We start from the raw sequence: 14,546 nt of genomic DNA on the forward strand, positions 1-14,546 counted from the left end.
TATCTGTTGATAAGCAACGGCTTGTTAAGGGTACGGTTAGAATAAGGATTCGGGTAAGGGTTAGGATAAGGTTTAAAGGTCAGGGCTAGGTTTAAGTTCAGGGTTAGTAGATGGTTGAACTCAGCCCCGGCGTTATGAGTGGCATTAGGGGGCCTGGCCCACCCTACCGTACCTCCTTGCCCGTCCAAATCAAATATTTAAATATTGATCATTTATCTGACCGAGATGTGCGCCTACAGAAAGATGCAAAAATCTCAGATAAATCATCCGAACGAGCGGAACAGCGCACCTCTGTCTCAGTATGTGTAGCCCATGTATCTGATGCTGGCTGGACAAAAAGAGTATGGCATACTCTTTTTGGTCAGACAGCATCACATACACGGGCTAAATAAATCAATTCAAATCGTATTGGTCGCATACACATATTTAGCAGATGTTATTGGGGGTTTAGCGAAATGCTTATGTTCCTAGCTCCAGCAATATCTAACAATTCACAACAATACACACAAATCTAAAAGTAAAATAATGGAATTAAGAAATATATGAAAATATTAGGACGAGCAATGTCGGAGTCCGGAGTATAAATATATACAGTGAGCTCCATAATTCACTGGACAGTGACCATTCTTTTGTTATTTTGGTTCTGTACTCTAGCACTTTGAGTTTGAAAGGATACAATGACAATGAGGGTGAAGTGCAGACTGTCAGCTTTAATTTGAGGGTATTTTCATACATATCGGATGAACCGTTTACGAATTATAGAAGCTTTTGTACATGGTCCCCCCCATTTTCGGGCATCAAAAAACATTGGACAGTTCAACATAATGTAGAATAAAGTAATCATTGTTAACATTTGGTCGCATATCCTTTGCATGCAATGACTGCTTGAAGTCTGCGATGCATCGCCATCACCAGACGCTGGGTATCTTCCCTGGTGATGCTTTGCCAGGCCTGTACTGCAGCCATCTTCAGTTCCTGCTTGTTTCGGGGACTTATTGCCTTAAGTCTCCTCTTCAGCATGTAAAATGCATGTTCAATTGGATTCAGATCTGGTGATTGACTCGGCCAGTCAAGGATTTTCCACTTTTTGGCCATCAAAAACCCCTTTGTTGCTCTAGCAGTATGTTTAGGGTCATTGTCTTGTTGCATGATTAAGTGCCGTCCAATGAGTTTGGAGGCATTTGGTTTTATCTGAGCAGATAAAATATTTCTGTAGACTTCAGAATTCATTGTTCTACTTCTGTCTGCAGTCACATCATCGATGAAGACAAGTGAGCCTGTTCCACTGGCAGCCATACAGGCCCAAGCCATAACACCCCCTCCACCATGTTTCATGGATGAGGTGGTATGCTTTGGATCATGGGCATTTCTTTTTTTTCGCCACACTTTTGTCTTTCCATCACTCTGGTACATGTTAATCTTTGTCTCATCTGTCCACAATACTTTTTTCCAGAACTCTTGGGGCTCTTTTAGGTGCTTTTTAGCAAACAGTAATCTTGCCTTTCTGTTCTTCAGGCTTATCAGTGGTTTGCATCTTGTAGTGTACCCTCTGTAGTCATGCTGGTGTAGTCTTCTGCGTATGGTAGACTTTGACACATCTACACCTGCATCCAGGAGAGTGTTTTTGATCTGTTGGGCTGTTATCAGGGGGGTTTTCTTCACCATAGAGAGTATTCTCCGGTCATCCACTACAGTGGTCTTCCTCTGTCTACCGGGTCTTTTGACATAATTGAGTTCACCGGTTGTTTTTTTCTTGTTAATGATGAACAAAACTGTTGACTTGGGCATGGCCAGGGTTTTTGCAATGTTCCTGAATGACTGATTTTCATTTCTGAGCCTTATGACGGCCAACTTCATTTGCATCGACACTGCTGTCTTCCTCATGTTGTCACACCCCAATAACAACCTCCAAAGGCAATAGCAACATCTAGAATCATTACTATTCATCAACAGCTCTCCTGCATTCACTAACGACACAAATGAATACACCTGCCTAACGACACACATCTGTGAAGCCAATTTAACAAATACTTGTAGTACCTTAAAATGGGGGGACCATGTACAAAAGGTGCTGTCATTTCTAAACGGTTCATCCGATATGTATGAAAATACCCTCAAATTAAAGCTGACAGTCTGCACTTCACGCTCATTGTCATTGTATCCTTTCAAACTCAAAGTGCTAGAGTACAGAACCAAAATAACAAAACAATGGTCACTGTCCAATGAATTATGGAGCTCACTGTATATATATATATATATATATATATATATATATATATATATATATATATATATATATGTGATGGGATGTATAGACATTATGGACAGTATGTGGATGGAATACTTAGTGTATCTGTAGGATAGAATAGTATATATACAGCAATAGTTGAGTAGGATGGCATTGACTAGAATACAGTATATACATATGAAATTAGTAAAACAGTATGTAAACATTATTAAAGTGACTAGTGATTCCATGTCTATGTACATAGGGCAGCAGCCTTTAAGGTGCAAGGTTGAGTAACCGGGTGGTAGCCGGCTACTGATTGCTATTTAACAGTTGGATGGCCTTGAGATAGAAGCTGTTTTTCAGTCTCTCGGTCCCAGCTTTGATGCACCTGTACTGACCTCGCCTTCTGGATGATAGCGGGGTGAACAGGCCGTGGTCGGGTGGTTGATATACTTAATGATCCTTTTGGCCTTCTTTTTGGCTTTCCTGTGACATAAGGTGCTGTAGGTGCCAGGCAGTGATACAGCCCGAAAGGATGCTCTCAATGGTGTATCTGTAAAAGTCTGTGATGGTCTTTGGGGCCAAGCCAAATTTCTTCAGCCTCCTGAGGTTGAAGAGGCGCTGTTGCGTCGTCTTCACCACACTGTCTGTGTGGGTGGACCATTTCAGATTGTCAGTGATGTGTACGCCGAGGAACTTGAAGCTTTTCACCTTCTCCACTGCAGTCCCGTCGATGTGGATGGGGGCGTGCTCCCTCTAATGTTTCCTGAAGTCCACGATCAGCTCCTTCGTTTTGTTGACGTTGTAAAACAGAGGGGCGCCGTTTCGCTCGCTCGGATGCTTTCTCCGGTGAGATAGTAGTTTCAGCCACTTGCAAATTGAAGGAAAGTTGGCGGTTTGGATGCTGGAATAATTTTGAGTGAAGGTAACCTACTTTTTAAAGTGATTTGTTTGACAAATCAGTTGAAAACATCATGACTGGTTGTATTCATGCCACATTAAAAGGGGGAAAAATTTGTATTACTCTGACATGTTTTAAGTCTATAAAACATACTGCCGTTGTTAGAATCTTAATATCACAAACCAAACTGCTGTTACAACCAGTGTTAGGAGGGCATGTCATTTTCTTTATGGCTTTCCCCCGTTGCCCCTCCTTCTCCCGATAATTAAAGGTGCCGTGCCCAGTTAATAATTACCCCGATAATTGCGTCGAAACTGAACAAATACCGAAACTAATTTCACACATATAACAGATGAAATAAATGAAGGGAAGTAAAGTATGATGAGGAAGAAAGGGGCAAAATGGGGAGTTGATGAACGAGGGGAAGCGAACAATGCATAATTATGTAACCACCAATTGTAAATGAAGAACAGGGCGAGCCATTCTATTGTATTGATCTATTCTAATTATATAATCTCAAAATGGTATGTACCCTATATCAGTCCACCGAATCCAAGCAGTCTTATCAGTCTACTCTGGCCTACTTGGAGTACACAGTGAGAGCGGCCATCATTTACAAAAGGCAAGGAGACCAAGATGAATGGATGCACATGCAGCGTTAGCGTTGCTACAAAATTTGAATCAAACCACTCAGATGGTGGGGAAGAAATTAATCATGATGACATCTCTGATGATTATTCTTCTGATTCTGAGCCTCAGCCTAAACCTAACCCTCCAAGGCCTAAGTGCAAAAAAGCCAAAACGGTGCGCACTGAGCAAGTGCCCGCGCCACCACCAAATGAAAATGGAGAGACAGGAGAAAGGAAGGGACGGCACCGTTTGGATAGAACAAGCCGGTGACAATGCTACTGGCTGATTATCAGCACAAAATGTCATAAGAGAGCAGGCCCAACATCTCAAGCAAAAAACCACATCAGCTCGCACACACCAGCTTTCGTTGTTTATGTGACATGGACATGCTCCAACTTCAGCCATTGCGTGAAGACGCACACCTTGTAAGCACGAGCTGACAATCATTTACTATTTTTGACTGCGGTCATATATTCATTAGAATGCCATTTAAGCTTTTGTGCCGATTTTCACTATTTATCAAGCACTCTTCGCGCTTATAATGACAAGGCAACTAATGTTTTCATAATTTGACCGTGCATTCATAATTTGACTGTGCATCTTGGTGGTTGGGATATTATATATTGTTTTGCCGTTATAAAAAGCTGTTACCGTATTCCAACATATGCTTTCTGTTTCATAGTTGTAACAAAGGCACTCCACAAATAAAATGTCAGTGTTTTTTTGTTTTTAAATAAACAGTAACATAAACTAATTAGGGGTCCCTCGAAGACAAGCGGTTCTAGTTTTTCACGGGAAGGAGGTCCCGCAAAAAAACTTGCCCCCCTACGGAAATCAAAAGGCGTCCAACTGATTTGTTCTGGCGCCGGCCCTGGTTGAAATGTAACTGATCTGTAGATGCTTTACAGACTATCAAAATAAAGTGTTACCCTAAAGCAGCACCTTAGTAGCACCAGCAGAGAGTGAAAGAAAAATTCAAGCAAAGACAGAAAGGAAAAAACTTCAGATTGAGACAAAATCAATCATTACAGTAAAGAATCTGATGGTTATACACTGAAAATAGACAAAGAGAAGAGGTGAAAGGAGGGATGTAATGGAGAGAGAGAAAAGGAGAAAATACAAAGGAGGGATATATTGGAGTGAAGAGGAGAGGTCAAAGGGGAGAAGGACTCACCCTGGTGTTCTCCTCCATCTGAGTTCCTCTCTTCCAGGCCTCAGAGAAGATAGAGCTAACCACGCTCTGGGAGCGCCCGTGGCTGGAGGCCGTGTCCACTCCACTGTCTGACTGGCCCGAGTGGTTCGACTGGGACTCTGGGACACACACACACACAGTCATGGGAGAGAGCATGTTAGACTCAATAAACACAGAGCAGGGTGAATTTGCCGCTAGATACTGATCTTGGGTCAGTGTTGCATTTTCCCCACTAATGGTTAAGGTTAGGATTGGGCAAGCTGATCCTAGATCTGTACCTAGGGGGAAACTTCACCCCGGAGCATATAAACACTAGATTGCTGACCTATGCATTTGCTAACAAGAGACTCTGAAGCCACCGAACCGCCATATTAGGGAAAGGGGGATACCTAGTCAGTTGTACAACAATGCATTCAACTGAAATGTGTCTTCCGCATTTTACTCAACCCCTCTGAATCAGAGAGGTGCGGGGGGCTGCCTTAATCAACATCCACATCATCGGCGCCCGGGGAACAGTGGGTTAAGTGATTTGCTCATGGGCAGAATGACAGATTTCTATCTTGTCAGCTCGGGAATTCGATTCAGCAACCTTTCGGTTACTGGCCCAACGCTCCTACCTGCCAGTACTCCGTCTTTTGCAGATTTGAGTAATGGGAGTGAATGTGTAAAAAAAGGGTGAATCCACATGTCTATAGTTAAACTAGAGCTTTATCGTGTACCCTCAAAGCCACAAGAACTGATTCAAGATCAGAACTAGAATCAATGTACCTACTGCTAGACAGGGGTTGTGGTCAATCTGAACTCCCAATTCAGAAATTGAATCGAAAAGTTGTCATTGAAAATAACGGGCAATCAATTAATTAACAGCATATCAATCTCTCTCCTGAATCGACTGAATTCAAATTGACCTCAATTTAAGATCATGGTTACCAAGCTAAGCCCTGGAAGGCTGACTCACCGGGCAGACTGGCTGAGCCGGAGCTGGAGCCCGAGCGGATACTGGAGGTGGAGAGGGAGGACCAGTCGTAGGCCGCCTCCGTGCGCTTCATGGCCTCCTGGTAGTTCACATACAGCTGTTTCCCGTACTACACCACCGTGGGGGAAAGAGAGAGGTCACAGTTGTTTATTTAATTGTTTACATCGAATTTTGTACTTTGGTTGTATGGTTCATATAAATATATTATATAATATTTACCAATGTCTTATCTTGTAAAACACAAATCTTTAGTTTTAGGGGAAAGTAACTTTTGTTTTAAAGAAGCTTTTAGTTTAGGGGACCACTTTTGGCTCAGGAGCAAAAGTTCTATATAGCCTCTTTAATAGTCATGTTTAAGAGCTACGTGGAGGTTAAGGTTTACCTTGGCGATGCGAATGCCGTTGACCCATTGGTGGAGGGTCCTGACATCGTCACAGCACAGATACTTGATGTACTGGGACTTCTTCTGGATCTGGGGGTGCTGAACACACAGATGTGTTACCATGACAACACAACAAATGTAGTTTCACTTTGTTCCTAGGAGGAGGCTCGCGCAAGGCACCTTTAAAGTGGGCTTAAGATAGCTTTCCCTGTGTCTGAAATAGAACTCTGTGCATCAACAACGGTATTGAAAACAAGATGGTATTTACTTAGAAAACACTTTTGGTAGCCTGCATGTACCGAAACATCACCTACCAAAGTGAAATTGAGGTGTAATTGTTATGATTACCATTTCACCAGGCAGGTTCGGAATAAATATCAGGTAAATAATGCTGTGTACATTTTTGGCGGTAACCCATAAGGTTAATATTTTTTACATCAATTTAGCGAGTCCACTAGATGGGCCAAAAGCATTGTGACAAAGCACATCCATAAGCACAGTCACAGCCCACCTGCAGTGATGTAGACAGACTATTATATACACTACCAGTCAAAAGTTTTAGAACACCTACTCATTCAAGGGTTTTTCTTTATTTTTACTATTTTCTACATTGTAGAGTAATAGTGAAGACATCAAAACTATGAAATAACCCAAATGGAATCATGTAGTGACCAAAGTGACAAATCAAAATATATTTTATATTTGAGATTCTTCAAATAGCCACCCTTTGCCTTGATGACAGCTTTGCACACTCTTGGCATTCTCTCAACCAGCTTCATGAGGTAGTCACCTGGAATGCATTTCAATTAACAGGTGTGCCTTCTTAAAAGTGAATTTGTGGAATTTATTTCCTTCTTAATGCGTTTGAGCCAATCAGTTGTGTTGTGACAAGGTAGGGGGGTATACAGAAGATAGCCCTATTTGGTAAAAGACCAAGTCCATATTATGGCAAGAACAGCTCAAATAAGCAAAGAGAAATGACAGTCCATCATTACTTTAAGACATGAAGGTCAGTCAATACGGAACATTTCAAGAACTTTGAACGTTTCTTCAAGTGCAGTCGCAAAAACAATCAAGCGCTATGATGAAACTGGCTCTCATGAGGACCGCCACAGGAATGGAAGACCCAGAGTTACCTCTGCTGCAGAGGATAAGTTCATTAGAGTTACCAGCCTCAGAAATTGCAGCCCAAATAAATGCTTCAGAGTTCAAGTCACAGACACATCTCAACATCAACTGTTCAGAGGGGACTGCGTGAATCAGGCCTTCACGGTCGAATTGCTGCAAAGAAACCACTACTAAAGGACACCAATAAGAAGAAGAGACTTGCTTGGGCCAAGAAACACGAGCAATGGACATTAGACCAGTGGAAATTTGACCTTTGGTCTGGAGTCCAAATTGGAGATTTTTGGTTCCAACCGCTGTGTCTTTGTGAGACGTGGTGTGGGTGAGCGGATGATCTCCGCATGTGTGGTTCCCACCGTAAAGCATTGAGGAGGAGGTGTTACGGTGTGGGGGTGCTTTGCTGGTGACACTGTTAGTGATATATTTAGAATTCAAGGCGCACTTAACCAGCATGGCTACCACAGCATTCTGCAGCGATACGCCATCCCATCTGGTTTGGGCTTAGTGAGACTATCATTCGTTTTTCAACAGGACAATGACCCAACACACCTCCAGGCTGTGTAAGGGCTATTTGACCAAGAAGGAGAGTGATGGAGTGCTGCATCAGATGACCTGGCCTCCACAATCCCCCGACCTCAACCAAATTGAGATGGTTTGGGATGAGTCGTAACTCCTTCAAGACTGTTGGAAAACATTCCAGGTGAAGCTGGTTGAGAGAATGCCAAGAGTGTGCAAAGCTGTCATCAAGGCAAAGGGTGGCTATTTGAAGAATTTCAAATATAAAATATATTTTGATTTGTTTAACACGTTTTTGGTTACTACATGATTCCATGTGTTATTTCATAGTTTTGATGTCTTCACTATTATTCTACAATGTAGAAAACAGTAAAAATAAAGAAAAACCCTTGAATGAGTGGGTGTTCTAAAACTTTTGACCGGTAGTGTATTTTCAGCGTCTGCAAAATACGCATTTTCAACGTTCATTCAGCACCTAAATTGAACCTAACTTCCAACGTCTGGAAAACACGTATTTTAGATGTCTTCTCAAAGTCATTTTCCTTACTGGGACTATTCTAGTTTTACTGAGGGCGACAATGTTTTTGTCTTGCCTCGGGCGGCAGAACAGCCAGGACCGGCCCTGATCGTTCCGGTAAAGACATTGATTCCAAAGCCTTTGTGCCTGTTGGTTTGACTACAGCTATAAATAGGTGGATCGACATTAATAACATAGGAGAGTGGCGCCTTAACACTTATTTTTGGTGTTTTTTAGGGTCTGTGCTTTTAATAAGAAGTGGAGTAGAGACAGGCTGAAAGTGGCAGATGAGTTTGACATCTGTCCAGTATGCCGATCATAATGGCATGGTAATGGTCCTATTAAGTGGACAGGGCATTGGTGTTAGGGCCTCACAGGATGTCATTACCTAGACAAGCCCCTGGGACCACATCCACTCACACAACAGATCCATCTTAATGGGCTTGTCCAGGCTCACCGCAACATCCCTACTCTAAAAATGTGCCACCCCTTGTATAAAAATGGGTTAGGCCATGTCGCTAATCAATTCTCTAGAAGGAGCAGAAGTGGAGTGTACCATTAGGTGAAAGGGGGGGGGGGTTGGCTTACCTTGAGGGCCAGGCAGTAGTCTGTGGGGGCCTTGTACTTGCTGCGGTAGTCCTGGCCGTAATACACATTAACGTGGTCCAGCTGGAGAAAGCATACCAGGTCCCTGGAGGCCTATATGGAGGGAGAGAGGATTGATATATTGAGATATGATTGATTATATAATATATTGCAGGGGTACACAAATACTATTTGAGAAGGTCCGGTCACACACATTTCCTAGGTGGCAAAGATTGGGATATTGTCATTTATCGGCATAGTAACAAACCCTAACCTCGCGACCCATGCAACCCCAAACTGTTCACACCACCCTTCTTGGCGGAAATAACATTTTGTAGTTTTAAAGCTCATTTCCTGCAATTCTACAAATTTTTTCATGGGGTGCAAAGACAATTTTGCAGTTTTAAAGCAAATTTTCTTGCAATTCTATACATTTTGCCATGTCTAATGTGTATTCAACAATATATATGGGCAAAAAGAATAGCTGACATGGGCTAGTTGATCTGTACATTTCTGACAAGTTATAAATAGCTCTCTAAGGTATGCAAAGACTAACATGACAAGAGGAACTGATGATGCATTACCCAATTTCAAAATTGCACCTTGTGCATTCTACTATTACAACTATCAAGAGTAAGTTTAAAGCCGGACTGAGTTCCTTTTAAAAAAATTAAATAAAAAAAAGGGGGTGGCGCGGCCGACGGGGACGTGCCCCACAGTTTGGGAACCACTGCTCTAAGGTCTGTCAGTGAATGACATAAGAGGAGAACTGTCCACGCACTACCACATTTCTAAATACTCCTTGTGCCGTCTACTATTACAACTCTCAACAGCAGTAAATTAAAAGGCAGACTGATTTTCAAAAAAAAAATGTAATTAATAAATTGTCTGAGGCTTTAGACTAGAGAAGTCTATATGGAGGGAGAGAGAGGAGAGTGAGTGGAGATATCTTGACATATAATTGGTTCCAGACTGGCCAAGGCCCATGCTTAGAGAGGCAAAACTGGTTTGATAAGGTATTAATTCAAGTAGAGGTTGAAATATGCACTGTTTGGCCAACACACAGTGACAGGCTTTTAGTGGTGTGTGTATGTGTTGCAACAACTCAACGTGACAAATCGTATATTTTTGTATGTTTCATTTTTTTTGGTGTATTTTACCCCCCTTTTTCTCCCCAATTTCAATCTTGTCTCATTGCTGCAACTCCCCAACGGGCTCGGGAGGCGAAGGTCGAGTCATGCGTCCTCCGAAACATGACCCGCCAAACCGCACTTCTTAACACCCGCCCGCTTAACCAGGAAGCCAGCTGCACCAATGTGTCGGAGGAAACACCGTTCAACTGACGACCGACGTCAGCCTGCTGGCGCCCAGTCCACCACAAGGAGTCGCTAGAGCGCGATGAGCCAAGTAAAGCCCCCCCGGCCAAACCCTCCCCTAACCCGGACGACGCTGGGCCAATTGTGCGCCGCCGTATGGGACTCCCGATCACGGCCGGTTGTGATACAGCCCGGGATAGAACCTGGGTCTGTAGTGACGCCTCTAGCACTGCGATGCAGTGCCTTAGACCGCTGCGCCACTCGGGAGGCCAACGCGACAAACCTTATCAGATTTCTGGTTCACAGAATTAACACACCACAAGGTGGCACTGCATATACATAAAAAAGGAGACGACCGATGGGATAATCAGAGAGGACAAGAAAGGGAAAAGGTAAACGATGAGGAAGTGGGACACAAATTAAGGTTCTTACCTCTACCCCCCAATTGGCCTGAGGCATTTTCAATAGGCACAGAATGGGAAAACAAGTCCAAGGTTTACTTCCGATTCATGCCTTCTGAACACGACCCTGGGTTAAAAGCTAAAGCATATTTCCACAACATGGGGCTGCGGTTGAGAAATATTGGTCTCCTGGGGTAACCAATGACCCATGATGCAATAGGAGAGGAGGCATGTGCGCGGTTATGTCCCTGTGGAGTCCTGTGTCATCATATCCAGAAACAGGAAATACCAGAGAGTTGGTGTGGATCTGTTTCTCATAACTGACAACATGTGAACCCCATACACAAATTCATGGACACACGCACACACACTATTCAATCAAATGTATTTTATAAAGCCCTTTTTACATCAGCAGTTGTCACAAAGTGTTTATGATTCGCGTATTCAGTGGGTGGCTAACCTTGGCTTTGCCTTTGGGCACGTAGTAGATTCCTGATGCGCGCAGTAGAAAGTATCGTTTCTTCCACGACTTCTTCCCATCCTCCTTCAGCCAGAGGAGTCCCTCTATTTCTGGTACTGACACCGAGCTGCCACAGAAACACTCCTGCACAAACACATCATCGTTATTAGTGTAATTGAAGGGGTGAGAGAGAGAGAGCGAGAGAGAGAGAGAGAGAGAGAGAGCATGCATCTGTCTGTCTGTGTCTCACCTCTAGCAGGGCCTCTTTATTCCTATCGGCCATTTCAGAGGTCTCCTTCCTCCCCAACAAGTAGTTCTGTATATAAGTGGGGAAAACAGAGAGAAGGAGAAAAATAAACAGAGGTGGAGAGGAAAGCAAAGGAGAAATAGACAAGAGTTGAAAACAGCAGATCACACACTCCTCCAGGCGACCTGGCTCACTTAGCCTTCTCATGTCCAATGCATTATTCAGTCACTTATTGCCAGAGCTGTGACCTACTTCTTAAACACACACTCTCTCAAGGGCTCTTAGCATGCATAAGAAATGTGTGTGTGTACTCTACACTGAAGCTGTGTGAGTAGTGTACACACACACACACAACACATTGGGAAGGTTTCCTAGTTCCAAGGTCTTACCTGGGGGTTCTTGAAGAGGGCGTATTTCTCGATGCGCTCGATGAACATCAGTTTGTTGTGGCTGTCTCTGGTCCAATTCAGTAGGTTCTCCACCAAGTTCTCATGGTCCTCAAAGATCCGCTCTGAGGACAGAGCGAGAGAGGGAGTGTGTGTGAGACATGGTTCAATCCAGACTAAGCATGACCTGGTCACAGGTAGTGCACTATAGAAGGAAAAGGGCGCCATGTGTGACGCAGCCTAAATCACCATGCTGCCTGCACCTACCACGAATGCTTCCTCTAGCATTATAAAGGCTGGGCGCCCATCCCCGCCTCACTCAATCACATAGACCAACAGTTACAGAGACACTCACGGACAGTCTTGAAAACACAAACGGATACAATACTAGCTACTACCTAGACAACACTACAAGTTGACACTGTCAGAGTTGACACTGTCCAAGTGTCCACATTTGTCTCACAGTACTTCTCCAGTATGCTTCACTCTCTCCCAATATCTCCCACCAAGTTTCCCCCTAGTATATCCGCCAGTATCATCCTCAATATCTCACTCACCCTCAGTGTCTCCAGTATCTCTCACTCTCTCCCAGTATAACTCCGTATCTCCCCAATATCTCACTCTCTCCCAGTATCTTTGCCAGTCTCTGTCTGCCAGTATATCCATACCCATTTGCAGCTCGTTGATGGTCTCCACCAGTGACCAGTCGGGGCTGTAGCCACAGTGGGACTTGTCCAGCAGGCTGTCCAGCACCTGTCTGACAGTCTGTCTCTCGTCCACCATCATGGTCTTGGAGCTCTCGTCCGACATGTGCACCCGGATCACCAGCTGAGGAGGAAGACGAAGAGGGATGAGGAGAAAGAGGAAGAGGTGCAGAATGGTCAGGCTCTTTGTATAAAACAGTTCTCACTAGCCTGAGTGCCAGTCTGTTTGTGCCATCATGCCAAAACGTTGTCATAACGAATGTTTGGCTTGAGAATGATGACAATGGAGTTAGCAAGAGCTTCATCTCGTCCACCAGCTGGCTCCCTCTCGGTTGAACTGTCGGGTTTTACAGCGCCTCAGAACGGGACTTGACTGGAAGGCAGGAGCGGACTAAACAACCGCTGGTTTTAATAGGCTGATCTCTTAGTCCATCACCATCTAGCATAACCCTTCAAATCTCCCCCCTACATTGTGGACTTCAAAGCACGAGCAGCAGAAGTGATTTATTTAAACAAGGAAGTGAGTTTGGAAAATCTGAAAGTACGCATCTTAGAAATAGTTCACACATAAAAACGTGATATGCCCTAACTCAGAATCAATTGGGCTTCCTCAAAATATTATGGTCAATGTGATAACGTTTATTTTGATTGGCGATTTGCCATTTTTCAATCTAATATAGCTGTAGCAGGCTCACTCCCTCTCCTGCCTCAATTTTAAATCACACCCCTTTCAAGTCCCACTTAATTGCACAGTGTTACCAGGCTCTATGCACCAGATACTTGAGCCTGGGGACAAGGTTAGCAAGAGCATAAACAGATCTTGGACCAGCCTACTTCATAACATAATTGTTGATATGAAATCAATTTAAGAGGGATGTTTCAGTTCCCCCTAGGACAACTATTGAGGATGTGATTTGAACCTGTGATATGCACCATATGTGACAGTGTGTAGTATGGTGTCACAACATGCTGGTTAAATACAGACTGCATCCAAAATGGCACCCTATTCCCTATATAGTGCGCTACTTTTGAAGTAGTGCAACTACTGTATATAGGGAATAGGGTGCCATTTTGGATGCAGCCACAGTGTATTTAGCAAGTGGATCTAAACTGGTAATGGCTCCAAAGATTGAAACGGTCTTCAATTGAACTTAGTCATGTCTTCATGTTGCCATATATAAAACATATCTAACGTATACAATGTTCAACAAATTCAGGCCCCTGTTCTGCTGCATTCCTTGTCTCCAGCGCTGGTTTGGTCCATTGAATGCACCCCATAGGCTTCAGCCTTATCTAAGACCACTGCAACAAAATCCCCCTTGTGACACAACCGGGATCCCATAGCCCCAGCAGTGTGAGTGTAGGCGGCAGGTAGCCTAGTGGTTAGAATGGTGGGCCAGTAACCAAAAGGTTGCTGGTTCAAATACCCGAGCCGACAAGGTGAAAAATCTGTCAATGTGCCTTTGAGCAAGGCACTTAACCCTAATTTGCTCCAGGGGTGCCGTACTTCTATGGCTGACCCTGTAAAACAACACATTTCACTGCACCCATCTGGTGTATGTGACAATAAAACATATTTATTTTGTGTATGACATGGTAGGGAGCAAAACACAGCCAGCACCCCTGGAAGGGCCCACAAATCCCCTCCCTCAGGGACCACAACATCCAATCACTAAGTCAGTAGAGCCGATCAAATAGATCTCTAAACCAAACAGCAGCCAGGAAGCGACTGTGCCCTAGACATGGGCATCCATTGAGTTTGACCTACATCCACAGTCATGGGATGAGTCCCAAATGGCAGGCACCCTATTCCCTATATAGTGTATTACTTTTGGTCAAAAGTAGTGCACTATATAGGGAATAGGGTGCCATTAGGGACGCTTCTGCTGAAAAAAATAAAGGGAACACTTAAACAACACAATGTAACTCCAAGTCAATCACACTTCTGTGAAATCAAACTGTCCACTTAGGAAGCAAC

General features: G+C 43.7%; 1 protein-coding gene across 1 annotated transcript in view; it reads right to left on the reverse strand.

Annotated features, from left to right (window-relative positions):
• LOC311112503 (uncharacterized protein) overlaps positions 1-14,546 on the reverse strand; it is a 70,698-nt gene that overhangs the window by 5,310 nt on the left and 50,842 nt on the right. Inside the window, exons 9-16 of the mRNA XM_084155636.1 lie at positions 12,533-12,692; positions 11,868-11,989; positions 11,482-11,547; positions 11,232-11,375; positions 9,058-9,168; positions 6,312-6,410; positions 5,912-6,038; positions 4,936-5,072 (exon numbers count right to left, since the gene is read on the reverse strand). Coding sequence (XP_084011762.1) covers positions 4,936-5,072; positions 5,912-6,038; positions 6,312-6,410; positions 9,058-9,168; positions 11,232-11,375; positions 11,482-11,547; positions 11,868-11,989; positions 12,533-12,692 — 966 coding nt within the window. The remainder of the gene's footprint in view (positions 1-4,935; positions 5,073-5,911; positions 6,039-6,311; positions 6,411-9,057; positions 9,169-11,231; positions 11,376-11,481; positions 11,548-11,867; positions 11,990-12,532; positions 12,693-14,546) is intronic.

This window comes from Coregonus lavaretus (assembly GCF_964263955.1).
Source record: "Coregonus lavaretus genome assembly, chromosome: 38".
NCBI classification, from domain to species: domain Eukaryota; kingdom Metazoa; phylum Chordata; class Actinopteri; order Salmoniformes; family Salmonidae; genus Coregonus; species Coregonus lavaretus.